This window comes from Adiantum capillus-veneris, chromosome 19, assembly GCF_014529385.1.
Source record: "Adiantum capillus-veneris isolate H3 chromosome 19, ASM1452938v2, whole genome shotgun sequence".
Classification (NCBI taxonomy): Eukaryota; Viridiplantae; Streptophyta; class Polypodiopsida; order Polypodiales; family Pteridaceae; genus Adiantum; species Adiantum capillus-veneris.
In genome coordinates this window covers 72370996-72398322 of record NC_140949.1, presented here as the reverse complement: position 1 = coordinate 72398322, position 27327 = coordinate 72370996, and the positions used below count along the sequence as shown (strand labels likewise).

Sequence of the window (27327 nt, the reverse complement as noted above, 5' to 3'; positions counted from 1 at the left end):
AGCGCGTGCATGCGCACACACACGTCCTTCCACTTTGGGACTATTTGAGACTGGCGTTCGATAAAAAGGGGTTTACTATTTTTTAAGGTCTAAAATTACAAAATCCTAGCTAGATTCCAAGTTTTCCTTGAAGTGACCCGCTAAAATTTTGCTAGTGTACATACAAATAATCCCTTAAATTTTTACTCTTTACTAGTGCAACGGCGCCGCCTCCGGCGGTGCTATGTGAATGCATATGAGAGACACCCTTCTGACCAAGGTAGTGCCAAGAACGACATTTTCTTTCAATGACCCCTGACTAACAATTATATAATCGCAAATTCTTTTGCCTTTATCAGCATCTTGTGTAATGCCACATTCCTTCAAGGTGCAAGTCTACGTGATTGCATTTGGAGAGATGCCCTCTCTCCCCAATTATCGAAAATAGTGCAGAGCTTCCTAACCCCGACTCTTGCCTTCGAGTTGAGAGCATATGTGATTTCATCTAGAGAGACACCCTTGCTTCGCATTCGCCAAAAACATCCCAGAGCTTCCTGGGCTTGTCCAACTTGGGCATATCCCTCAATCAATGCATCCCAAGAGATGACATCCCCGATAAGAAGCTCCTCAAGCACAAAGTGTACGTGATTGCATTTAGAGAGATTCCCTCTCTCCCCATCTATCAAAAACAGTGCAGAGCTTCGGCGGCGGCATGGCCCCTCTTACCCTTAAGCTGTAGTGTTGTCCGACTATCTAGTATAGCCGCCCTGTTTGGGTGCCCCTCTCTCTCTCTCCCAGTCATCAGGGCTATAGGGCACTCTTTCAAATTTAAAATGTAGAGGTAAATCTCAAATTTTGTAGGTGGGATTACACTAAACCTTGGTTTTCTTTTAGCATGTTCCTTTGTCTACATACTGGGTGGATTATCTCTCTCTCTCTCTCTCTCTCTCTCTCTCTCTCTCTCTCTCTCTCTCTCTCTCTCTCTCATGCTTGATGAGAGAGAGAGAGCGGTACTGTGTGTGTTTGAAATTTATAAGATGGACAACATGAAAACCTTTATGGAGCAACCTAAACAAAAGTCATCACAACATATTTTCAAACTAAATTTGCACTAACATATATATAGTAAGTGATATTTCCCATGTCAAAAAAAAAAAAGTAGAGACTTAAGATTTATACACTCAAAAGCGTAGTCTATGACATGCCCTGCTGCGGTATCGAACCACCCATGGCCCACGATGTAAAACACATCTACCAATCACTGGAGGAAGAGATCCTAACACAAAAACACGTAGGAACCAAGCACCGAGACTAAGATTCTGAGCAAACATAGCATTAATTGGACAGGTTCTGCCTAACTCTACAATGGTGACACGTGCTCTGAATCCTCTCTGAATAGAAACTTGAATGTAGCACAGTAAGCTCGGATCATATGAAGCATGATATATACCCACCATCAAAAATTCTGGGTAATACTGTGATCTATAGCCAAACAAAAAGCTATTAGTATAGACAGTTATTTTGATACACAAAAGCTATTACTTTACTATATCAACATCAACATTGTTACCTTGCTACATCCAAGTCCTCGAGTAGATGAATCACCTGCGCTGTGATTGGACCCCTCCATAATGGTGGATCTAATACATAATTGTTGACTGTGAGATTTAAATTCTTTAAAGTATCAAAATGTCACAAACACACATATACAATATTTTACCTCGGACGTGTCGAGGTCGTCTCCCTAGTGTGTAAGTCACAGAGGCGTTAGGATCCATCTTCATTCATACATATACATATACATAAAGGATTAGAAATTCATGAAAAAGCACATGAAGCATAAATCTCTCAACACTAATAAATCTTAGTCAATTGTTCCAGCGAATATACCTTGCTTGAGGCTACACCATGTTTCATAAGAAGATACTAAGCTTGTAAATGACAAAGAAATAGTTGCGAGAGTCACCGTGCTTTTTTATTGAATGAAACATATCCAGCCACGTTAAACCCCATGGCAAGGGGGTGGCAGGGGGCAGGTCAATTGCAACACCTCTTTGTAGGCAATGTTAGAAGTGTATGTTCTTTGATCTCCATGTCTACTAATGCTTGTTAAGTGAATATCACCAACCACAACCTTGATGGCAGAAGAGGATCTCACGCGAGACATTGGCACATATAGTTGACCATGGGTGAAAATAGGTGTTGGGAGATACAATCCAAGAACTCCCAATGTTTGGCCTTGCGCCTTGTTGATTGTCATCCCAAAAGCACAATGTAGAGGAAATTGGCAACGTCTCAGATCAAAAGGGAGACCTTCTCTAGATCCCACGAGAAAATCAATCCTTGGAATGAACACCGCATTTCCTGCATGTGACCCTGTAATGATTTCTGCTTCAATCACTTTGCTGTGGAATTGCTTACAAATCAAGCGTGTCCCATTACAAAGACCACTTCTTGGATCCAAATTGCGAAGCAACATAACTGGAGCATTCTGTTTCAATTGTAAAACATGCGGTGGAAAGCCTCCCCCAAGATCTAAACTATTTACAAACTCACTTGTGAATAAAATGCTATCACAATTTGATTCACACACTAAGTCCGCACTGACATATTCCTTATAAGTACCAGGAAATTGCTGCAAGCCCAAATTGTTTATAGTATCCACCTCCTTGTTCCGTGGAGCCAAAATTGCTCTATCCTTGAAAAAAGATGCATGGCAAGTCTGTGTTTCAAGGTCTCTATATATGCAAGCAACCAATTCTTGCAAATTATTTTGTGGTAGCATCATGCAAGCCGGCAGGGCCACATTATCAAGTATGTCCCCATCACAAACATCGCCATTACCAATATCAAGTGTCCATTGCACAAACTCTCTTTCAATAACATTACTTAAACAATTGACCACTCGCATATTATGTGTTAGATGCATGATTTCTGTACGTTGCCAAATGTATGAGTGGCACAAAGATGCATTAACAATGTCTTCTCTTCCCCCTTTGCGCACAACAGGTAATATCTGTCTGAAATCACCACCAAGGAGGAGAACCTTTCCACCAAACAACATGTCATTTTTCATGACATCTTTTAATGTCTTATCAAGAGCCTCAAAAGCGTGTCTATGAGCCATGGGGGCTTCATCCCATATGATCAATGAACCCATTCGCAACAACTCAGTAAGCTAGCTGTTTACTTTGATGTTACATGTGGACTCAGAAGTTATATCAATAGGGATCTTGAATCTAGAGTGTGCAATCCTTCCGTTGTCGAGAAGCTGTGCTGCAATCCCGGACGATGCACATGCCAAAGCAACTTTGGACTCTCCCCGTATCCGAGAGAGAAAAGCATTGTAGAGATAAGTCTTTCCCGTTCCACCTGGCCCATCCAAGAAAAAAACAGTCCCTCTGCTCATGCAAGCTGCTTGTAAAACCCGATTGTAAGCTTCCCTTTGCCCAACATTGAAAGATGATTCCATTCGAGCAGACAATACTCTTTGTTCCTCTCTGTTATACATGAACTCTTCAGCAAGCACTCCATGCTCACTCATAATTTGCAAGGTGTGATCCACCTGGGGCATTCCAGAATAATCCGAGAGCCTCTTTCCATAGTGTTGAAGCATTGTCTCTAAGTTTGACAAAGTTTGGTTCTGTGCCATGTGTTCACAGATATTCGCATCATTTGTGTGAACCCTCATATGATATACATGGTCCTCAGAAAGCTCCTTACAGAAGCGATTCCACAATGCACCAGGATGTATTGGTTCACAAAAAACCAAAATGACTACAAATAGTAGGCATAATTGTTGCCCTGTTTGCTGAAAAGAAGCTTCTTCCAAACAAAGAAACCATTCATCATCGACTTGCAGTAATCCTTGTGCATTACATGTTTCTTTAAATGTGTCATATACTCGTCCATTGAAGGTTCTAATATCCTCAAAAGACTTACATCCTTTGCACATGTTGAGTAACATACGCAAATAGTACAAATCTCCAGCATTGGGAACAATGTGGTACATTCTTCCAATCATGTCACCAATCTGTCTTTGAGTCCATGTTCTACTTGCTGGCTTCCAAACCCACTTTGTTGGGAAGTCTATGTACAACAAATCGTTGGCCTCTGGATATTGTTGATTTGCAACAAACCACTCAGTGAGCGTTGTCTTTTTGTTGACATCTCCCTCCACCACACTCTGTACAGTCGCTCTGTCGCTAAAGATTACTTGATTTTGATGAAGCAAATGAACTTGGAGCCGTTGTATGTCAGGTTTCTCTTGATGCATGTGAAACCCAAGTATACGCCAAATAGCCTCATATGCTGATACATATCAAGCATTAAGATAGTTTGTAACTTCATTTAGAAGCCCTTCACTATCTTGTAGAACAACAGTGGCCCTGTCATGTCCCTTATACACATACTTTTAGAGATATTTCACAGCGGATATAGTGGAGCAAACCTCCACATTGATATGTGCACTGTACCTTATTGTCAAAAATGGATTGTATGGAACAATCCATTTATTACTCATTTGCACTTTATTACGAACAACGTAATTTCCATCATCCCTCCTCATGTACGTTGGGTATCCATCCCTAGCCACAGTAGTTGATGCACTGAAGCTTCAAGGATATTTAAACCTGCACTTCCCATCTTTCATACATGGAGCATTCTTATTCAAGTTTCCACACGGGCCATGCACATGATACCGACTGATAACATCATACAAATGTGGAAACATTACTTTATCAGGAAGCTCCGCACACACAATCTTATTATAATGCAATGTCTCTGTTGGCTTATGCTCAGATGCAAGTATCAATAGAATGTGAGCATGAGGAAGGCCTCTCTTTTGGAACTCAATCACAGAAATGTGTCCAATGACCTTACCAAAAATAGCTCTCTTAATCAGCAAGCCCATCAAATCCTTGAACTTATGGTAGAAAACATTGGATGTTTGTCCAGGCAATAATGCATCCTGTATCTCCTTCCATCCAGGATTGCATGTGAGTGTAATGAAGAGATCAGGTTTTCCTCTCTTGCGCACAATTACCATGGCATCCTGGTACAGCTGGTGCATATAGCAAGGGCCACCAACATACGAAGAAGGCAATACAACCCTTCTTCCAACATTAGCACGCAATAACAGTTCTCTATCATCCCTTGTTCCATCTCTTGCTCCAACCATATCTGTCAAGCCTTGATACACCTCATTGCAAAGTTCACTTTGATGATTACGAACCCACAAAAGCCTCAACTCCTCCATACAACTATATGCATCAACAATATATTGTTGCAGTAGCCTACCACCACGTAAAAGACATTGTGTCGTGTCATCTCTAATTTGCAATCTATACTTGTAGAAATCCATTGTAGAAATATACTTTGTAGTTCCATTTACTCGCTCTCTGCTTACTTCCGCTCTGTTCACTTGGGGTATCTAAGTATTCCAACCTTCTTCACCATTTGGAAATAGCAACACATATAATAGAGGCATGTATGACCTATGGCAATTTGAGATTCATTTTAGACCACCACCCAAAAGATTCAACACAATATCACGATGGCCAATGTTGCTCTCTTAATCCTGACCAGGCATGATTGCAGCAACTTCCACACTTGTTGGAGAAACATATTGCCAACCATTTGTACGCTTCTTAGTAATGACCATCCTAATCTCCGGAATATTGGAAGTTTGGACCATTGTAGCAAACCCCCTAAAAGCTTGAACATACGGATTTACTCGATGCATCATCGATTGCAAGCTTTCCAAAACATCTGGTTTGAGTTTAGAAACATGACTCATCCTGTTTTGCAACTCATTCTCAGTATCAAAAAAATACAACTGAGCAAAGCGAGGGATTTGACCTGATCGCTCTTCTGGCATCAATGGACCAATGTTATGATAAATAGATCCATGCACCTTGAAGGTATAGATTCCTTTTCTCTAGCAGAGAGATTCATCTATATGAGCTCCCAAAGAAGCAAATGCCAACACACTATTGTATGCTCTGATATGTTTCAAGAATTTTCTACTTCTAGTATTACCCCCGTGCATCAATTTCCTTAATTCTAAAGGAGGTTCACTTAATGGCGGCAAAGAAATATTTCCTGAGTTGCAACAAATCTTCCCCACAAATGTGCGAATGGTCTTTGCTTCCGTTTTCCAAGCTAAAGCACCACAAAAGGAACATGCAAAATCCAAGTTGCCTATGTTGTGAAGAATACACTTTTCATGAGAAATAGATAACATAGAGATATGCATCAAGGAAGTGGTCTCAGAATATAAGTAAGTGATAGATAGGCAAAGTGTCTCAACTTTGGAGCAATATCCCTCTCTGGAGACAATTACAGGCTCCTCAAGAACATCTCCATTATTGGCTTCCAAATTGTCTTCCACTTCAATCCCTGCATAACTTTGCGAGAGAATTGACTCGTTATCTACATCCAATGCAATCCTTCCCTCAGGAAATTCATTGCATCGATTCACGTTTATCAAATGTTGGCAATCTTCCCAGCGAGGCACATCAATCTCACCCAGAGAACGTCGAACTCTATCTCGCGCTACTGCACGTCGCGTAGCTCGAGAGGCTTGACATATCCTACTACGTCTTGCATGTCCAGGAGACAACACCTTTGGACCAATAGCCATCTGTCCAAAAAAGAACTCTTATAAGTACTCACAGGTATATACAGGTTAGTATCTAGAGAATTAAGAAGAGAGTATGGAGAAGAAAGGATTTCCAAACTATGTCTATCTTTCTTTGAGAGAGTCAGTGAGAGGAGGCTTGCCAACCCACATGGTAAATGTCTATATACTTCTATATATGTATCTCTATATCTCATCTAACTACTACTAAGGATATATTGGTGGGAGCGAGTCCATCCGATTATCCCACCGACGATTGTCGGTTAAGTTTCAGCCGGCAGTTTTCCGCATTGGTTACAACGCGCCAGTCTGCACGTCAACCGGATTCTCACCCGCCCGAGGTCCCCTGACCCTTGAGGAGTCGCCACGTTAACCCATTATTGACCATTGGAAACCTTTGCTCAATCAAGACAGATTCAAAGGTGCATCCAAATCAGCCCCAAAGTGCTTCATTATGAAGAGTTACCATGGTGATAGGTCCCCATTTGAGTTGGTAGAGTTGCATTGAGGCTTGGGTTGTTGTGTACATTCAGTTTACGCAATCAAAAGCAAATACCACATCGGCAATGGTGTGCATGTGATTACATTAGGAGAGACACTCTCGCTTTGCATCTGCCAAAAATAGCCCAGGGCTTCTTGACCCTACCCAAATTGGGCATATCTGGCAATCAATGCATTCAAAGAGACGGCATCCTATATAGGAAGCTCTCTCCCACTTTTTGTGCTTTATGAAGTGCTTCACATTTGTCATACCTAGAAAGAAGTCACACATTGCACACACCTAGAATACTTTGTGTGTGTGTGTGTATGTGCGCACGTGTGTGTGTGTGTGTGTGTGTGTGTGTGTGTGTGTGTGTGTGTGTGTGTGTGTGTGTGTGTGTGTGTGTGTGTGTGTGTGTGTGTGTGTGTGTGTGTGTGTGTGTGTGTGTGTGTGTGTGAGAGAGAGAGAGAGAGAGAGAGAGAGGTAGAGAGGGAGAGAGAGATTCACTGCTACATAACTTGAGAGAGAGAGAGAGAGAGAGAGAGAGAGAGGGAGAGGAGAGATTCACGGAAACATAACTTGAGAGAGAGAGAGAGAGAGAGAGTTTCACTGCAACATAACTTGAGAGAAAGAGAGAAACAGAGAGAGAGAGAGAGAGAGAGAGAGGGCGAGGGGGGGCGGGGAACGGGAGGTGTGACCCAAAAGACACAGTGGCAACAAAAATACTACAATTATGGAGATCCTCTAAGAATGTAGTATCCAAAGAAGACAACCAAGAGTCGTGAGCAAATTGGTATCCACTACATACATAAGCCTCCCCCAAAATGTAGTCAATATCCCCAGAGCCACCAAAATATAGATCCGCTAAGTCTATAATGAGAAAGAAGTGAGTAATACTATCGATTACATAATTCACTTCTTGCAAGGGTTGGCCTGCTTTGAACTGGATGGAACATCTCCAACGGCATTAATCCCCTTCTTGGGCCAATGGGTCGTTACCAATGCATGGAGCTTGTTTGAGATAGATCTAACTTCGGAGACACTTGTTGTATGTTGTACTGCTACGGCGGTCAATTTGTTGCTAGTACTTCGTAATTCAGGCACAATGCTTTTGAAATCAATGCTATCCTTGTCAAGAACAAACCTCTCCAAGAGACTCATGATTTTTGCCTGGTTGCTTTCTATGCGAGAAAGTTGTCCTTGCATTGAGCTCTGCTGCTGCAAAATACCATTAATCTGTAGCTGCATCCGCTCCTCTAGACCATGAAGATAAACCCCTTGCTCATATTGTGAATGGCTCAACCAGTGAATGCTCTCTCTATAGGAAACCTATGATGCCTCCGCTCTGTCACATGAGGCTTGAATTTTGGAGCATACTGTGTGGATGATACCTAGTCCATCTACAATTTGCTTCTTTGCAGGTCCATCGCCACCTCAGGCAACGCGCTTGGCATTTCGTAAATTGTTGCTTGCGTCTCTCTCTGGGGTAGAAAATATCACCTCGGAAGAATCTCCTCCAGAGGTAAGCACGTGCTCCATCTCTGTAAGAAAGAATAAGATATATATTTAGCACCGTGTTATACATGTTTTTCTCTCTATCTATTTCTATCTCTATTTTTCCCCTATATCCACCTCTCTATACCTCCCTCTCTATGGCGCAAGGTGGCCATAGAGAGAGCAATAGCCAAAGCCTGTGTAGGATGTCGTCTCTTAGAGTGCACTGATTGTGGGATATGCCTAACTTGGTTAGGGCCAAGAGAGCGGCTGCCCCATCCCTCTCTCTCTCTCTCTCTCTCTCTCTCTCTCTCTCTCTCTCTCTCTCTCATTCTCTCATGTGTAGGCATATCCCACAATGAGTGCACTCCAAGTCTCGATCTCACAGACTCAATCTCACGTGGAGAGGACAGGTATCAAATGAAACAGCTCGAAATGTTATATTAAACGTCTTCAAAGGGCCAAGGTCTATGAGACCTATTTTTTGTAACTGTTGGTAGACTTTGGAAAACCAAGCACCAAATGGAGGGGATTCCAACCTAAACTTTTAGCGTTTCAAAAAGTGTAGCTCACACCACCAAGAGGTCTTTCAGGGTGATATCCATTGCCATATCGCTGCTACAGTAGCCGGGAGGATGAAGGAAGGCTGCAATGGCGAGCCTGCGTGAGAGTCGATGGTCAACACCGCGCCGTGCTAAGAGTTGTGAGGGGCGGGTGCGGGGAAGCCCGCGTGCACTACTGCAGACATAGGCTCAGATGGCGATGAGCCCACAAAAATGACGATGGCGATGAGAAGCAATGATAGCCCGCGTGCGCTGCTACAGTAGCCCGGAGGAGGATGGCGTGCGCTACTGCAGTAGCCGGGAGGATGAAGGAAGGCTACAATGGCGAGCCTGCGTGAGAGTCGATGGTCAACACCGCGCCATGCTGAGAGCTGTGAGGGGCGGGTGCCGGGGCATGAGGTTCTGTGGTCACCGCTGCATGCCGAATACCCTCAAGCATTGATGATGATAACCCACAGTCTCAATCTCACATGGAGAGGAGGGAGCTGAAATGAAATGTTATATTGGCCACTTCAAGTTGGACATTTCTCGCAATCAGTACATTCCGCCGGCGGCTACCGTAACAGAGAATATACGTATGTCCTCGAGCATGGATGATGATAACATGATGTCTCAATCTCACGTGGAGAGGAGGGAGCTGAAATGAAATGTTATATTGGCCACTTCAAGCTGGACATTTCTCGCAATCAGTGCATTCCATCACCAGGTACCGTAACAGAGCATATGCGTATGTTTGCATGCGATAAAGGAGGATAGTGGCAACACTAATACATGTGGCAAGGCATTCTCGATCACGGTGTGGGCTGTGATGGGGGACTTTGTGGGCATCCACAAATACTGGCTGCAATCAGTGGTTCAAAGCTTATTGGCCACTTCAAGCTCACAGACTCAATCTCACGTGGAGAGGAGGGAGATGAAATGAAATGTTATATTAAACGTCTTCAAAGGGTCAAGGTCTATGAGAGCCCGCAGAGATGACGATGACGTTGCCCGCGTGCGCTACTGCAGTAGCCGGCTCAGATGGCGATGAGCCCACAAAAATGACAATGGCGATGAGAAGCGATGACAGCCCGCGTGCGCTGCTACAGTAGCCCGCCGGAGGAGGATGGTGTGCGCTGTTGCAGTAGCCGGGAGGATGAAGGAAGGCTGCAATGGCGAGCCTGCGTGAGAGTCGATGGTCAACACCGCGCCATGCTGAGAGCTGTGAGGGGCGGGTGTGGGGGCATGAGGTTCTGTGGTCACCGCTGCATGCCGAATACCCTCGGGCATTGGTGATGATAACTCACAATCTCAATCTCACGTGGAGAGGAGGGAGCTGAAATGAAATGTTATATTGGCCGCTTCAAGCTAGACATTTCCCGCAATCAGTGCATTCCGTCGCCGGCTACCGTAACAGAGAATATACATATGTCTGCATGCGATAAAGGAGGATAGTGCCAACACTAATACGTGTGGCAAGGCATTCTCGATCACGGTGTGGGCCGTGATGGGGGACTTTGTGGGCATCCACAAATACTGGCTGCAATCAGTGGTTCAAAGCTTATTGGCACTTCAAGCTCACACACTCAATCTCACGTGGAGAGGCGGGAGATGAAATGAAATGTTATATTAAACGTCTTCAAAGGGCCAAGGTCTATGAGAGCCCGGCTAGATGATGATGACGTTGCCCGCATGCACTACTGCAGTAGCCGCCCCAGCTGGCGATGAGCCCACAAAAATGACGATGGCGATGAGAAGCCATGACAGCCCGCGTGCGCTGCTACAGTAGCCCGGAGGAGGATGGAGTGCGCTGCTGCAGTAGCCAGGAGGATGAAGGAAGACTACAATGGAGAGCTTGTGTGAGAGTCGATGGTCAACACCGTGCCATGCTGAGAGTTGTGAGGGGCGGGTGCGGGGGAGCCCGCATGCGCTACTGCAGTAGCCGGCTCAGATGGCGATGAGCCCACAAAAATGATGATGGAGATGAGAAGCGATGACAGCCCGCGTGGGCTGTTACAGTAGCCTAGAGGAGGATGGCGTGTGCTGCTGCAGTAGCCGGGAGGATGAAGGAAGGCTGCAATGGCGAGCCTGCGTGAGAGTCCATGGTCAACACCACGCCATTCTGAGAGCTGTGAGGGGCGGGTGCGGGGGCATGAGGTTCTGTGGTCACCGCTGCATGCCGAATACCCTCGGGCATCTGAAGCGACACCCTCGCTTCGCATCAGCCGAAAACAACCCAAAGCTTCTTTGCATATGTGGGTTGAGCCTGCAACTTTAAAACGTGTCTTCTTCTTCTCCTACTTCTCTCTATAGTTCTACAACATATGTGACGTAGCACTCATACATGTACCCATCATTGTCTGTGCGAGAGTAGCACCCAACATCGAGATGGATTTCTATCTAATGTTTTGAAGAGAAGTAGGAGGAAAACCTCTTTGGGTTATTGAAGGGGCATTCAGTCGGCGGCTACCGCAACAGAGAATATACGTATGTCTGCATGCGATAAAGGAGGATAGTGGCAACACTAATACATGTGCAAGGCATTCGAGATCACGGTGTGGGCCGTGATGGGGGACTTCGTGGACATCCACAAATACTGGCTGCAATTAGTGGTTCAAAGCTCCCATCCAGTGGATGGCCAACTCCAAAAATTAGGTTGTGTGGAAAAGGCCACCATGACCTCCACAGAAACACCCTACCCCTTCATATCCGAGAAGCTTCTAGAAATGGACCAACTCCATCATCGCTACTCCTACACCATCCTTAATACCACCCTCCCACGCTTCTCTTATGGATGACTAAGCACCTTCACGCTCTTTCCCATCCCCAACCCTTGCGATCCTCAAGATGGACCCAACACCCTCCTCCATTGAAGCTTCACCTATAACCCCACTTTATCCATCTCCCCAGAGAATGCTCTCTCTACCATCTTCTCCTTGTGTATCTAGCTTAGAACTCAGCTCTCCTTGATTGTTGACAATTGTGAGTAGCCAAGGATGTTGAAGAGGGGAAAGAGGAAAATCTCTTTAGGGTTCTTTGGTGGTCATTTAGCCGGCGGCTACCACAATAGAGAATATATGTGCGCCTACGGGCTATAGAGGAGGGTAGTGGCAATGCTAATACATATGGCAAGGCATTCGAGTGGTAGCTCAAAGCTTCCTAACCCTGCTATTGGACATCAATGCACCCTTGTGAGGGGCGATCGCATCAAAAAACAACACACACCTACTTCTCTCTCTCTCTCTCACCTTGACATCTCGGACAAGAAGCTCCTCAAGCACTTTTTGTGCTAATTGTCAAAATACCCCTTAAATTTCAAAATCCCCGAAAGGACCCTTGTATCTATTTTCTAGATCCGTTTTTTTAGTGCTTAGCAATTCATCTCCAAAGCCTACATAACCAACACAAATTCTAGTTTTAGCATATTGTATCTTCTATACAAATATTCTTTTGCATCTCTAGAATCACGTAAAATAATGAAGCAATTCATCTCCAAAGCCTACATAACCAACACAAATTCTAGTTTTAGCATATTGTATCTTCTATACAAATATTCTTTTGCATCTCTAGAATCACGTAAAATAATGAAGCAATTCATCTCCAAAGCCTACATAACCAACACAAATTCTAGTTTTAGCATATTGTATCTATACAAATATCTTTTTAGTGCTTAGCAATTCATCTCCAAAGCCTGCATAGCATCTATTGAGATTCCAAATATACACGCTAAATGGAGAGAAATAGGTGCACGTAAAATAGTAGTATGTGGATTAAATGAGAGAAGAGCGAGCATGTGGATTAAATGGGTGGTATAAAACATTTTTTCCTTTTTTAAGTAAAATCTGCTACGATTCCTTCTCACTTTTATAAAACGATGTAGCCTCTCTCTCTCTCTCTCTCTCTCTCTCTGTGCGCAAGAACAAACCCAAGTCTCTATTAATTATTGAAATCACTAAAGTAAAAAATCATTGAACTTTGGAATTAAAAAAATCCCAGGCGCAGGTCACAGAGGGAGGGGGGGGGCGTTTCATGCAAGGTGACCACGGCGGCAGCTCCTGCCCAAGGCGGCGCAAGGCGCTGCAGAATGAGAGAGAGAGAGAGAGAGAGAGTGCTACTACCTGCAGGCCGTCGGTGGTGCAGGCCGGGGAGCAGTAGCAGCTGCAGTAGCTCCTGCGATTGGTGACCATGGGGCAGACCCTCAGGCGGAGCAAGGTGACCACGACCATGGCGGCAGGCCCTCTTAGGAGCAAGGTGACCACGGCGGCAGCAGCCCCTCTCTCTCTCTGTGCCGCAGGAGCTCGCACAGATTGGGAGGTCGTGGCTCTTGGTCGTTGTGGCCGACCTGGATGAAGACGTAGTCGTTGGGGGAGAGGTGTCTGGACTTGGCCTATTGCCAAAGCTGCTCGTCGAAGTAGGACTTGGAGCTACAGCCCGACACAGCCAGATCTCGCACGGCCACGACGTTGTCGGCAGGGGCGCTGTGGTTAAGGAAGTGGTCTCTCTCTCTCTCTCTCTCTCTCTCTCTCTCTCTCTCTCTCTCTCTCTCTCTCTCTCTCTCTCTCTCTCTCTCTCTCTCTCTCTCAGCAAACACTAATGCATGGAAACACAGAGAGCCGGGTTGATGGTGACTCAGAGAGCCGATGTAGCCCTCTCTCTCTGGAGCAGCGTATGAGCAGCGGCAGACCACTCTCTATGAGAATCTCTCTCTCTCTCTTGACGTGAGGAAAGCAGGAGTAGGACCTCCACTCTCTCTCTCTCTCTCTCTCTCTCTCTCTCTCTCTCTCTCTCTCTCTCTCTCTCTCTCTCTCTCTCCCGTCCGCATTGAACACCTCGCATCGTCGGGCGCGCCAACTTGAGTAGGCGGCTAGCGATGATGGGTTTTTTTGAAGCCTTTTTTTGAAAATGCCCGCCTGAACGCCCTGAGTCTCCTAGAGTCGCCACGTGGTATAGATGACCATTGACCTTTGAAAAGAAAAGTTGAGCCACCTCAATTAGCTTTCACAACGAAAATTACATCCTGCATTAAAAGGAAAGTAAAGTCAAACCCCTCTTTTTTTTTTTTTTTTTGCAAAACTCACAATAGTGAGTAGATTATATTGTCAAACCAAACAATTTACAAGATTTTTCAATGCTCGGGACTAGCCATGCCAGCTTCAAGGGTCCTAGATACATCGGTTGATTGGGGAGCCACCCCATGTAACAAGGGATGAGCCCACACCTTAATTCAAACAAGGCACTAAATAATACAAGACGAGCCTCCATCTCTATACTTATAAGACATTCAGTAGGGCATCCAAGGCCCTCTCCGCTCATCAGATTTATTGTGTTTTCCAAAGGCGATGATTGCCCCTCGGCTAGTCAACCCCTTTTTTTAAACTTGTCCGTTTGAAAGATTGAAAGTTGAGATGGTTCACATGTTCGAAGGTTCACAAAAATGAAACATTTTGTAAAGTTTTCTTTGAAGTGAACAACAAGTGGAGTGTCTCTCCTACCTCAAAAATTATAAGTTTCATTATATATAGTATAGATGCACACCAAGCCCTAAAATTTATAGTTGAGCTTCAAAAGTTTCAAAGCTTTCATGGACCATATAATGTTGAGCTAAAATCTCACACTTGGCACCTTGATGTATCATTGTCCTTCTAGCTTTGAGAATGTCCACATTGCATAATGTAGCTTTACACAAAGGGCCAAAGTTGGATGGTCTCATAGTTGAATTGGCAATAGCTACATCTAATTGAAAGTTTAAAGTTTTCAAGGAAGGAGAGTGGCTCCATGTGTCGCTCATTGGTTCACTTCAAAGAAAACCTTACACAACATCTAATTTAAAATGAAAAAGTGAAAAAGTGAAGGGTAAAATTTAAAATGCAAAAGTAAAGGTTAACATTTAGGGAATGAGAAGCCTTTTGACACCCTAAAGTTAAAAGACTTTCTACTCTACATAGAATAAATGTACCAGACTTTCTACTCTACATAGAATAAATGTACGAGTTTAAATGCACATAACAAAAAAAAAGTAATTTCAATAAGATTTGTTAATTAATACTAATTTTATTTTCAAATATGTATTTGATTTTATATTTTCAAGAGGCTTTTTTCAAGAGCAATATTGATATTTTTAGAAATTTGTGCAAGTTTTTATTTCTTTTAAGAGATTGAAAAAAAAAAGAAAGCTCGCATGTCCATGCATCGACTGTGGGTTATCTCACTTTGAGGAAATGCATGCACATGACGAGATTGTTATCAAAGATATTTACCATCGCATTGCCTATGTGTATGTGCACATGTGTGTGTGTGTGTGTGTGTGTGTGTGTGTGTGTGTGTGTGTGTGAGAGAGAGAGAGAGAGAGAGATTATACCGTCTAGCTCATTGAAACTCCGTCTCACTAGGGGCACCCTTGTCCTTCAAATTTCTAAGATATTATGATTTTCTTAGCATTATTGTGTATTTTGTGAAGGGTAGCTATTAATTATCACCCTCAGAAAACAAGCAAAATGATTTGAAATTGATAAAATATGCGGCAAAACTAACCTTCATATTGGCACTCCAAATGGGGAAAGAGATTGTCCAATTGACGGGCCTTTTACTAATTTTGGGGTATTTTGTATTGAAGTGCTAAATTGTGGACCATCTTAATAATCTATAGGAAAGATTACCAAAATACCCCTGTATTTTGTGAAAATTCCCCAACGACCCCCAATAATTTGTCATAAATTCCCAAAATGCCCTTTAAATTTTTCAAAATTCTTTAAATACCCCTCGTTGTGAGATTAACTATCTCCAAAATTAAATTTTTTTGTAGCTTTTCATAAGAAGATTGATTGTCTATCGATATAAAATGCCAAAACTAGAATTTGAGTTGGTTATGTAGGCTTTAGAGATGAATAGCTTCATTATTTTTAAACATCATTGCCTTTTTTGCTAGGTAATTTGTGAGAAATTACATTTTAAGCACTCAAAAAGGAACAAATATTAGAAAATCTTGAACCATCCAACCAAAATAGATACAAAGGTATTTGGGAATTTTTAAAATTTGAGGGGTATATTGGAAATTTCCACAAATTAGAGGGTATTTTGGTAATTTTTGCTAATTTATAAATTCTCTAAATTTTTACAAGCAAGGGTGTCTATAAAAAATGAATATGCAAGAGAGAGAGAGAGAGAGAGAGAGAGAGAGAGAGAGAGAGAGAGAGAGAGAGAGAGAGAAATATTTTTAGCATCCAATAAATGACACGGTAAGGGAAAAGGGGGAGAGAGAAAGAGAGAGAAAATAGTGTGAGAGGGTCGGGGATGGTGGCACCCAATGTGCTTGGCCCATATTGCTCGTCCATCTGTATTCGGTTTCTTCGACTTCCATGTAAAAAGCCTGCTGGCTTTGGACTGGTTGGTAAGTTTCTGGTTGTAATGGGTTTCTCTGGCTTCCCTGTAAAAAGCTCGGCTATGATGGATTGGGGAAGGGCTTATGGTCTTTTGATGCCATGGCCCTGTTTGGGCATGGCTTGCTATATTAAATCTTTTGTGGTTAATTAAATATATATACACTCACAACTGTGAGTGCTGCAAAAAGAAAACTTCTCTCTAGCTCCCATGCATACCAAACGAAGGAGGGTTTTAAAGTATATGAAACATTTTTGAAAACACACACACACACACACCCTAATCATCTTTTCAAAATGGTGTTTTCAAAAGAAGACAATTAAGGCGAAGAGGCACAAAGGGCTGCTAAGTTAAGGGGGTATGAGGCAGAGTAATCTTAATAAGTGCCTAAAATCACATGAAATTTTGTTGTATTCTAATATAAAATTGTATTATCTATTTTTTTAAAGTGGCTCCTACTAGCTCGCCTAAAATAAAATACATTAATTGAAAGATGCCTTCAAGGTTCTCTCTGCCCTCATCACCTAGCCCTCACCTCTTGCTCATGTCTTGCCAAAAACTTCTCCGACATACATGTTGCCTTCATGTGCCCCTAAAACCTTCTTCTGCCTACGTGTTTCCCTTCCCTACCTCTCGATACGTCCTTGTGAGACTGCAAATCCACCTTCCCACGAGCTTGCACCCTAAGCATCCCCCACCATTCATGGAATTCTATCTATAGAGTAGTCCCCCCATGTCATCTCCACTATGCATGTGTCAAGGCAGGATGCAAGATCTGTAGAGAGAGAGAGAGAGAGAGAGAGAGAGAGGGAGAGAGAAGTATAGTTGCATCATTGCAAATTGTCCGAATGGAGCACTGGGAAATCTTAAAGAAACTCAAAGAAACGCCAGGTGCCATACATCTACATCCTAAAAGTTACTTATATACATAGGCTAAAGTAGCACATAGACCACAACATCTATTTCAAGTAGACATATCTATTTATTCATTCACACTAAAAGATACATCTGTGTAATGTGCATACCATATCAATTTCTATGGTAGAGAAAATGGAAAAGTGATAGCACATCCTTCTTTTAACAAAGCCAGACAGAGAGCACCCTTACCTACATCCATAGTAAGAAAACAATCAATAGATTAGTTTCCAAATAGCATAACAGGTAACTAAGGTGACTCTATAGTTGTCATCCATTTCCCCGGGGAGGTCACCTAATAAAAATGTGACAGAAATATATATATAGAAGGACATTATTATATATTATTTCTTCAAATTTGAAATATATATACAGAAGGACATTATTTTTTTCTCCATGTCCTTCTATATATATATATTATTTTTCAAATTTGAAAAAAACTCACAGATTTTAAAAGAAAAAGGTACATTATATTCTTAACAAAATTCACAGATAAGGGGTTTTACAAACATGTCTTGAACGCACGTGATATGGTAGTTTTACACAAAGTGAACCCCCCAAGTCCATGTCACCCTAACCTACACTAAAAGAGGAGAATTCTATAAATGGTGGAAGAATCTAACAAGGATAAGTATGCTAATCCTTTTGAGATAGGTTTATCTCGCCATATTTCCTTGATAATGACATTCATACCAGCTAAACCATGCACCAATATGGTATCCTTGTACCAATAGTTGCCATGCATAGACGATGCATACCCATTTCTTGAGTTTAGTCACTACTCCATACCTTAGAGAAGACATTGAATTCAAACTAATTGTCCTGGTACCTCAGATGGTTCAGTCGGATTGTTCATTTCCATGGCAAAGTGGTTTGAAACTTCAAACTTGCAAGTTCAGTGTTGATGTATCCTACTTACCCACTCGCTGAGAGAAGAAGGTTTGTGTAAAGCTAATACTCAAAATGATTTATTCTTACTTCATATCTCAATCAATAAGGCTCTCACACAAAGGAAACCCTTACTATGATCACTAACTAAGCAATTACTATTTGGGAATACTGAAATGGTGAGCTCAAAATAATGAGTTCACCTTTAAGTACTGCTTCTCCTCCATCTTGCTCAGAGTATCTTACTCTGTTCTGCATCAAAAGGTGCCCTAGGTCAGGCCTGCACACCATGCTACTAAGGTGGATTTCTCTTCAAGACTCACAACTTTCCAAGTGTCTGTCATCGATTTCATCTACAATAAAGATGATATGACTGCACCATCGGGCCTATTCTTAACTACCCACGTCACCTCGCATGCAAAAGGATTCTGCCTTCAAGTCGGCCTAGGGTATAAGCACTTGGGTTTACTACATCCCAAGTCCCCAAGTCAAAAGGCATTAAGGCCTAGTTCATCCTACATTAGGGTATAACTTAGCTTAACCTAGTTAGGTTTCCTTTGTAATCTAGTTATTCCATGAATTAATTAGCTCTCATCCAAGTAGTCTCAGCTAGGTAGTGGTAGTTAGCCTACTAACTTAATCAAATATTCAAGTTAGCCTATCTAGCAGAACTAACACTTAGTTCTAAGTTCAATTTTAGGACCATGTGCCCATACCATAGTGTCTTTCTTTAAGAAAAATCAGATTCAAGCATTCATAGGCATGTAGTGTCTATCTTAGTGAATGTGTAGAGAGAGAGAGAGAGAGAAGTATAGTTGCATCCTTGCCAATTGGACGAATGGCATGCGGGGAAGTCTTAAAGAAACTCAAAAAATCGCCATCGTGCCATGCAGCCATGAAAGAGAGAGAGAGAGAGAGAGAGAGAGAAAGAGAGAGAGAAATGGAGAGGGTAGAAGTTACGAAAGTCTTCCTTGTGAAGGTGTGTGTACATATATATATATATATATATATATATATATATATATATATATATATATATATATATATATATATATATATATATATATATATATATATATATATATAGAGAGAGAGAGAGAGAGAGAGAGAGAGAGAGATAGAGAGAGAGAGAGAGAAGTATAGTTGCATCATCATTAGGAAGAATATGAACCCCAAAGGACCTTGTAAGAGCAACCAACAAGATTTTAGTCAACAATAGGATATAAAAGGGGGGGCATGAATAGCCCATATCTATGTACCTCAAAACTATATCATGTAGCATATCTATGGAAAGATCTTGACACTATGATCCAAATGCACTATTGTTCGACAAATTTGAAGTTAAAATGCTCAAGTTATGGCCATTCAAAAAAATGTAAAAACTAGTGGACCGTGGCCACAAGCCCAATCTCATTAGTGTAGAGAGTATATTCCAAAAGCATCGTTGACCCTAAAGGGCCCTTTTAGGGCTCAAAATTCCATAATGTTGCCAATTGTCTGAATGGCATGCAGGAAGTCTTAAAGAAACTCAAAAATATGCCACCGCGTCATACAACGACATCCTGAAAGTTATGAAAGCTATGAAAGAGAGAGAAAGAGAAATGGAGAGGGTAGAAGTTATAAAAGTTTCCATAGTGAAGGGAGAGAGAGAGAGAGAGAGAGAGAGAGAGAGAGAGAGAGAGAGAGAGACAGAGACCCACCCTGTCCAAGGGAGGGTCAACCACTTGGTGAGGGGGGGGCACCACCAAGTGGTGTCCCACCCCTACACCAAGTTGCTAGAGGTTCAACAACTGAATGATAGTGTCAGTGTTTTCCATAGCTCCATGCCAGTCCTTCTTCCCAAGAAAGTGTTTTCCCATACCATAGTGTCTTTCTTTAAGAAAAACCAAATTCAAGCATTCATAGGCATGGAGTGTCTATCTTACTGAATGTGTAGAGAGAGAGAGAGAGAAAGAGAGAGAAAGAGGTATGCTTGCATCATTGCCAATTGTTCGAATGGCATACAGGAAAGTCTTAGAGAAACTTAAAAATACGCCACCATGCTATACAACCACATCGTGAAAGTTATGAAAGAGATAGAGAGAGAGAGAGTGAGAAAGAGAAATGGAAAGGGTAGAAGTTACAAAAGTCTTCCTTGTGAAGGTGGTTATATATATATATATATATATATATATATATATATATATATATATATATATATATATATATATATATAGAGAGAGAGAGAGAGAGAGAGAGAGAGAGAGAGAGAAAGAAGTATAGTTGCATCATCATTAGGAAAAATATGAACCCCAAAGGGCCTTGTAAGAGCAACCAATAAGATTTTAGTTAACAATAGGATATAAAAGGGGGCATGGATAGCCCATATCTATATACCTCAAAACTATATCATGTAACATATCCATGGAAAGAGCTTTACAATGTGATCCAAATGTACTATTGTTTGACAAATTTGAATTTAAAATGCTCAAGTTATGGCCATTCAAAAAAATGTAAAAGCTAGTGGGACCATGGCCACAAGCCCAATCTTATTGGTGTAGAGAGTATATTCCAAAAGAATCGTTGATCCTAAAAGGCCCTTTTGGGGTTCATATTTCTTCTAATGTTGCCAATTGTCCAAATGGCATGCAAGGAATTCTTAAAAGAACTCGAAAATATACCACCGCACTATACAACCACATCCTGAAAGTTATGAGAGAGAGAGAGAGAGAGAGAGAGAGACCCACACTATCCCAAGGAGGGTCAACCAATTGGTGAGATGGGATACCACCAAGTGGTGACCCACCCCATCACTAAATTGATAGAGATTCAACAATGTCATAGCTCCAGGCCAACCCTTCTTCCCAAGAAAGTGTTTGATGGTAGCCACAAGCTCATTCTGTAAAAAAACATTAGACTCGTATTTCTTCATTAGGTGACAGATCGCCTGAAAGGTAGGGAATGAGTCACATGAAGAGTACATGATGAGATACAGTATCCCAAACAAGACTTCAAAGCACATTTATGAAGTTTATTGCCTTTTTTTTCATAAATTATGTGTGGATGAGGTTGAGTTTATTTCATTTCCACAAAAACTCAGCCCAAAAGAGCCCTGTGAAAGGAGAGAAGAGAGAAAATTCAATATTCAGGAAGGTTTTCTTTGCTACTTCCAAACCTCCTAAGAGGGCCATACTTTCCAACATGGTAGGCTCAATAATGAGTTTTGAAGGGTAAACCTGTGGGAGGTAGTTGACAAAGTGAGGCTTATTCAAACTCAAGACATCATCCATGTACCTGTAGGTGTGTCTGAGTAATGATAGATCAACCGTCGTATCATTAGAATCCAATTTCTTCAGGATCCAAGTGCATTAAACAAAAGCGAGGTAAAGGTTACACATCACAAGAGAACATGAAAATTTGCCTATATCAATTCTTTCCCAACTGGATAAAACAACTTGAAGAAGCCATTCAATCAAATCCATAATCTTCTGCAATCCATAATGTGTAGGAGGTCCTTTCAAGGAACCATTAACCCATCTTGGATTCCCGAATAGAGATATTTTTGAAACTCCTAGCCCTTGGAGGTGTTTGAAGACCATTTTCCCTATCCTTTCTAGTATAAAAAATAGACCAGGGGGGTAAAACAGTGAGATGACCTCATAACATTGTGTAATGTCATCTTAGAACATGGAAAAGATGTGATTATACAAATTCAAAATGACTTCAGTTGCATTTTGAACCAGTCAGAAAGTACTAACTTCTATGTTAGTAAAGATTTTGATTGTTAAGAATTTTTCTTCACAAATGGTGCGAAAATCCTCAAGAAAGAGATTCAAGCAAGATATGATGATAGATGTAGCTTGCAGCATGATATAGTTAGATGCATCAAAAATCCATCTAAACTTGTGCTTGTGACTTTTGTAAGTTGGAAAGAGAATGGGAATTTTGCTACCATTTGCCTCTAGTCCAAAGTGCTATAGTGCTCCTTGAACAATTTCAATTACCTCATTGGTAGTCATGTCTGTCACAATAAATTTTGGTCCATCAAGTCGGCCCAGAGTAGCAGTTCTTGCAAGCCGTTTGCAAATGATAGTAGGGATGTGTGGTGCTTTGTATAACTTGACAATAAAACAGTCATGTTTCAAGTTAAAAAGCATTTGTGAAATAGAAGGTGAGAAGCAGGAAGTCTCATTACTCAACCAAGTTGGTGGAATCGTTCCAATGCACGTCTGAAAGTGTGAAAACAAACCATCAGATAGGGTTAGACTATCCAATATTAGGACATTGGCTATGTTAGCCAAGCAATCAACTAGTGCAACAGAATCCAAGTGTTGATTCAGTGGTAGGGTGGGATTATGGTTCAACCCACAACTGAGCAATTCTTTCACCTCCTTATCAAAGACAATATTTAGATTGTTGGTGCATACATGCCATCCAAGATGATCAAAGTCTTTATAAAATTACCTGAACTCAGAGCACTTACATTTAGGGGTAAACTCAAAAGTGAGGAACTCCGTAGAGTAGACAAAGTTCTTCAGTGGTGGATCATACATCCATCCAATAGTGATGTACTGCAACATACTGTCACTTCCCAATATAGATTTAAAAACATGTTTGAAAATAATTTTGGGAGGGAAGAAATACAAAATTTTGTTAGCAAAAAGGCAGTGAACAAGCCTTGGTACATTCTTGTCCACTTTTAGCAAAACTCGCTTTCCAACAGGTGTACTGCTCATCTGAAAATTACAAAGGATCAAAAGTTAAACATTTGGAGAACAGGAAGACTTTTTCATCCCCCTCTTACAAAGCTTCTAGATTTCCCTTTCCTCTTTTAAAAGTCAAGAAGAGGAGAGGGAGTCAAAAAGGAAGTGACAAATTGAGATCCTACACTAGACAGTAGTGGTCTCTTCAGAGAGGGAAAGTCTTCAAGGTCTAAGGAAGGCTTAAGAAGTGAATTTATAAGTTTTATCCCTTTAGTTGTGCTGAGATTGAGAGAAAGAGCCTACGCTCATCATTTTTTAGCTCATTCAGAGCGTTATACATACAAGTCCTAAAGTGTAAATATGCTATATATGCCCTAACTATCTCCCGGGCCTGTTTAGCCAGCCAAGAGCAGATCAAGAGGGGGTAGTATTCCTCTACCTGAGTCAAAAAGAGGTCAGAGAGGTGGTTCAAGATGTACGACACTGAGTGGTCAAACCAAATAATTTTGCTTTCACAATTTGCCTTGGGATCCAACGACTTGCAAGCATACTTGATGTATGGCCTGTAAATGTTTGAAATCGCTCCAGAGTAGAAATCATTGTTTTGTTTGTCAAAGGTCATGGTACCTTTTGTACGAGCATAAATGCCCACCATTACCGCACATCTTTTAGAGTTCAAAAAGATTCATACTAAAAGGAGCCTTGATCAATTCTCCTTTGTCCAAGTATTGTTTTCCTTTCATTTGTCTGGCTTGCAATCTTCACTGATGGAACCAGGGAGTCCTGCAAGGTATACCCAAGTACCTATGGCAATAGGGGCCACAAAGGCTTTATTCTGAAGTTCCCACAATTAATGTTGATGTGCCTTGCCTTCTATTTCAAACTATTTGGATGGTAGAAAGGGAAGATCTTAGAAACCCTAGGGACAAGTCCATCAAAGAATCTTTACTGGTAGAGCAAAGTCGTGCTTGAAACCTTTTGACTTCTTCCACAATTGCTGGATTGAAAAAAAACAATCCTTTGGGGGTTTTTCTTTGAGAAGAGGGTTTGAGAGGGGGCAAAGGATGTTGTAAGCCCACATAGATTCCTGAGGTAGTTGGAAAGCTCAACGCCTAAAGAACAAAATTGCACCAAGTCATCTTTGTGCCCCTGTTCAGTGGTTGCCTACTTGTCAGTCCTGCTATGTAGGTATTTGAGTCCTTCCTTCTCATTTGCATCAAGGTTGGATACGGTTGGCTAGTACCAGGACCCAATCATTGAAGAAAAGTAAGTGTGTGATAGATTCATGTGATGAATTCTCCAGAAATTTTGAGATATCATTCATGGAGGAGTATTGCCTCGGGTTTTGAGGTCATTTTTTGACAAGAAGGGAGGCAGGTGAGAGAGGCTTTGTTGAAAGGTCAAGTCCAGCAGATACCAAGGCCATCTAAAGCCAACAGCTAAACATGGTAGGTAAATTTGGAAGGGAGGCCATCCTCAACAAACCTACATATAGTCATAATGGTTGTGTGGCATCCCCCCCTCCAAGGATATCTAGATCAACTAGATATCTATGGAAGAAGTATTGTAGCCCCGGTTATGGTGTGCAAGTGCACTATGTGCCATTGTCCACCCATGTACATAAGATATAGAGTTTCTTACATACATAGGTTAAAATAGCACATGAGACTACATCAGAGATTCAAGAACCATAGACCACATCATCCATTTCAAGTAGACATATCTATTTTAGTCATTCACACTAAAAGATACATTTTTCTAATGTGCAAGTTAGATCTTAGTTTCTCTGAGGTCCTGCTAGAGAAAATGGAAGAGAGAGAGAGAGAGAGAGAGAGAGAGAGAAAGTGAGAGAGAAGTATAGTTGCATCATTGCCAATTGTTCGAATGGCACGCGAAGAAATCTTAAGGAAACTCACGAATACACCACCGTGCCATACAGCCACGAGTCCTAAAAGTTTATAAAGGTTATGAAGGAGAGAGAGAGAGAGAGAGAGAGAGAGAGAGAGAGAGAGATGGAGAGGGTAGAAGTTATGAAAGTCTTCATTGTGATGGTAGAGAGAGAGAGAGAGAGAGAGAGAAGTATAGTTGCATCATTTCCAATTGTCCGAATGGCATGCGAGGAAGTCTTAAAGAAACTCAAAGATACATCACCATGCCATACAACCACATCTTAAAAGTTACTTATATACATAGGCTAAAGTAGCACATGAAACTCCACTAGAAATTAAACAACCATAGACCACAACATTTGTTTCAAGTAGACATATATATTTAGTCATTCACACTAAAAGATACATATATCTAATGTGTATGCGAGATCGTATAAGCTTCTCTAGTAGAGAAAAGGGAAAGTGATAGCACATCCTTCTTTTAACAAAGCCAGAGAGAGAGAGAGCACCCTTACATGCATTTATAGTAAGAAAACAATGAATAGATTAGTTTCCAAATAACATTACAGGTAACTAGGTGACTCTAGTTGTCATGCATGTCACCCTAACCTATACTAAAAGAGGAGAATGTTGGAAAAAGTGGAAGAATCTAACAAATAAGTCTGCTAATCCTTTTGAGATAGGTTAATCTCGCCAAGTTTCCTCGATAATGACATTCATCCTAGCTAAACCATGCATCCAACATGGTATCCTTGTATCAATAATTGCCATGCATAGACCATGCATGCCCATTTCCTGAGTTTAGTCACTACTCCATACCTTAGAGAAGACATTGAGTTCAAACTAATTGTTATGGTACCTCAGATGGTCCAGTCGCATTGTTATTTCCATGGCAAAGTGGTTTGAAACTTCAAACTTCCAAGTTGAGTACATTCACACGTACACAACCTCTTACAAACACAAGGACCTTGGGATTTGAGGCTTGCAATACTCTCTCTCTCTCTCTCTCTCTCTCTCTCTCTCTCTCTCTCTCTCTCTCTGTGTGTGTGTGTGTGTGTGTGTGTGTGTGTGTGTGGATAGGTGCCTACGACATTATAATACTTGTAGGTAGAACGATTGCATATTGTCGAGATATCAATCCCATTTATCATGGTTAAATACAAAAAGAGGAACGAACTTATGAGTTCAATAACTTTGGATTGATATGGAACATCAACTTACCAAACTAGAAAAGATGCTCGATGATAACGATCTCGTGTGTGTGTGTGTGTGTGTGTGTGTGTGTGTGTGTGTGTTTGTTTGTTTTGAGAGGTGAAAGGTGATATTTATTTCAAATTGTGCAAGTGAATGGCATAAAGAATGTGACTTTGAAGAATGAGAGGTTACTGGATTGATAGGGAAGATGAGCTTGCAAGGGAAATGAAAACAAGTGAAGGATGAGATTTTGTTCGAGTTGTGCATGCAACTTCATGGGGGCAAGAGAGTCGAGCGGAGGAAGAAGTTAATGGAGCACATCAAACAAAGCCAGGGCGAAAGATTTGGCGGTTGAGGGCATGCATGAAGGCAGAGCAAGCAACGGAGTAGAGGAAGAGGAGGATGATAAGGATGATGAGGCTAGTGGTGGCAAGGGTGCCCCAATCGCGTTTGAAGGAGAAGAGGAAGGCGGGGTCGCAACCGGGGCTGTCAATGATGAGGGAGGAGGGCATGTCAACAAGGGAGACAAAGCCATGGTTCTTCAAAATGAAGGCAAAGATGGTGAAGATTATGAGGAGGACAATAATGATGGTGAGGAGGGCCAAGTAGAGCCAAAGGAAGCCCAGTTTTTGACGCGCGGCGCCCAGCCAGCCCACCAGGGAAACCAAGAACATGATGATGCCGATGGAGATGATAAACCACTGCAGCCGCCTGCTGCAGTCGTCGTGGTGGCGATGGCGCATCCATATCCCCTCCGCCAGCACCACGATCGATAGCAGCATGGTGATGGCATTTACCACCAGCAGGATGTTGACGCTGATTGGCCGTCTTCTGTAATATGGATCCGGCATCGCTAGAGAGAGAGAGAGAGAGAGAGAGAGAGAGAGATGCGGCCTTTCGGTCTTAACACACACACAGAGAGAGAGAGAGAGAGAGAGAGAGAGAGAGAGAGACTGCGTATCGCTCTAATTACTAGGCCACCTTCTTAACGTAGTTATCGCCTCCCCCCTCACTCAAAGTATGAGCTATTTTCACATGCAGGCATATTCCTTCCTCACATCCTTTGCTTTGCTTCGCTACAATTTCCACATGTATATACAGTGTCCAAAACATATCACCATTGGTACATACAAGCAAACATTACTTTACAAGGTTGCACCTCCTCGAGAAGGCAAGGATCTTACTTTCTTGACATTCTCATGTCATTCAGAAAGTTACTCATTATAGGTTCTATGCAGTGTATTCC

The 27327-nt window shown here is 41.9% G+C and overlaps 4 protein-coding genes across 4 annotated transcripts; all 4 read right to left on the bottom strand.

Annotated features, from left to right (window-relative positions):
• Window positions 1-1981: 1981 nt before the first annotated feature.
• Window positions 1982-3139, bottom strand: LOC147434228 (uncharacterized). The gene has a single exon (XM_086489597.1). The coding sequence runs from the start codon at window positions 3137-3139 to the stop codon at window positions 1982-1984; it is 1158 nt and encodes a 385-aa protein (XP_086345723.1).
• An 18-nt stretch (window positions 3140-3157) lies between these two features.
• On the bottom strand, window positions 3158-5341 carry LOC147434227 (uncharacterized). Its single transcript, XM_086489595.1, has 2 exons — window positions 4633-5341; window positions 3158-4290 (listed from the first exon to the last, which is right to left on the bottom strand). Exons 1-2 carry the CDS (start codon window positions 5339-5341, stop codon window positions 3158-3160), a joined length of 1842 nt encoding a protein of 613 aa, XP_086345721.1.
• Window positions 5342-22471: 17130 nt separating this feature from the next.
• Window positions 22472-26348, bottom strand: LOC147434226 (uncharacterized). Its single transcript, XM_086490795.1, has 3 exons — window positions 26109-26348; window positions 22779-23031; window positions 22472-22524 (listed from the first exon to the last, which is right to left on the bottom strand). The coding sequence occupies exons 1-3, from the start codon at window positions 26346-26348 to the stop codon at window positions 22487-22489; spliced, it is 531 nt and encodes a 176-aa protein (XP_086346921.1). The 3' UTR covers window positions 22472-22486.
• LOC147434225 (tetraspanin-10-like) lies at window positions 26186-27058 on the bottom strand. The gene has a single exon (XM_086490794.1). It carries the CDS (start codon window positions 26930-26932, stop codon window positions 26402-26404), a length of 531 nt encoding a protein of 176 aa, XP_086346920.1. The 5' UTR covers window positions 26933-27058; the 3' UTR covers window positions 26186-26401.
• Between the last annotated feature and the right edge of the window lie 269 nt (window positions 27059-27327).

What these genes read in the sequence shown, in the direction of transcription:
- LOC147434228 (XM_086489597.1), bottom strand. Translation starts at nt 3,139, where the DNA reads ATGGGTTCATTGATCATATGGGATGAAGCCCCCATGGCTCATAGACAC.
- LOC147434227 (XM_086489595.1), bottom strand. Translation starts at nt 5,341, where the DNA reads ATGGATTTCTACAAGTATAGATTGCAAATTAGAGATGACACGACACAA. An exon ending in CTTGAATAAGAATGCTCCAT is followed by an intron (nt 4,291 to 4,632) that starts GTATGAAAGATG and finishes GATATGTATCAG; the next exon opens with CATATGAGGCTATTTGGCGT.
- LOC147434226 (XM_086490795.1), bottom strand. Translation starts at nt 26,348, where the DNA reads ATGCACAACTCGAACAAAATCTCATCCTTCACTTGTTTTCATTTCCCT. An exon ending in CGAGCATCTTTTCTAGTTTG is followed by an intron (nt 23,032 to 26,108) that starts GTAAGTTGATGT and finishes TGTAATTTTCAG; the next exon opens with ATGAGCAGTACACCTGTTGG. An exon ending in TTTTGAGTTTACCCCTAAAT is followed by an intron (nt 22,525 to 22,778) that starts GTAAGTGCTCTG and finishes TCACACTTTCAG; the next exon opens with ACGTGCATTGGAACGATTCC.
- LOC147434225 (XM_086490794.1), bottom strand. Translation starts at nt 26,932, where the DNA reads ATGCCGGATCCATATTACAGAAGACGGCCAATCAGCGTCAACATCCTG.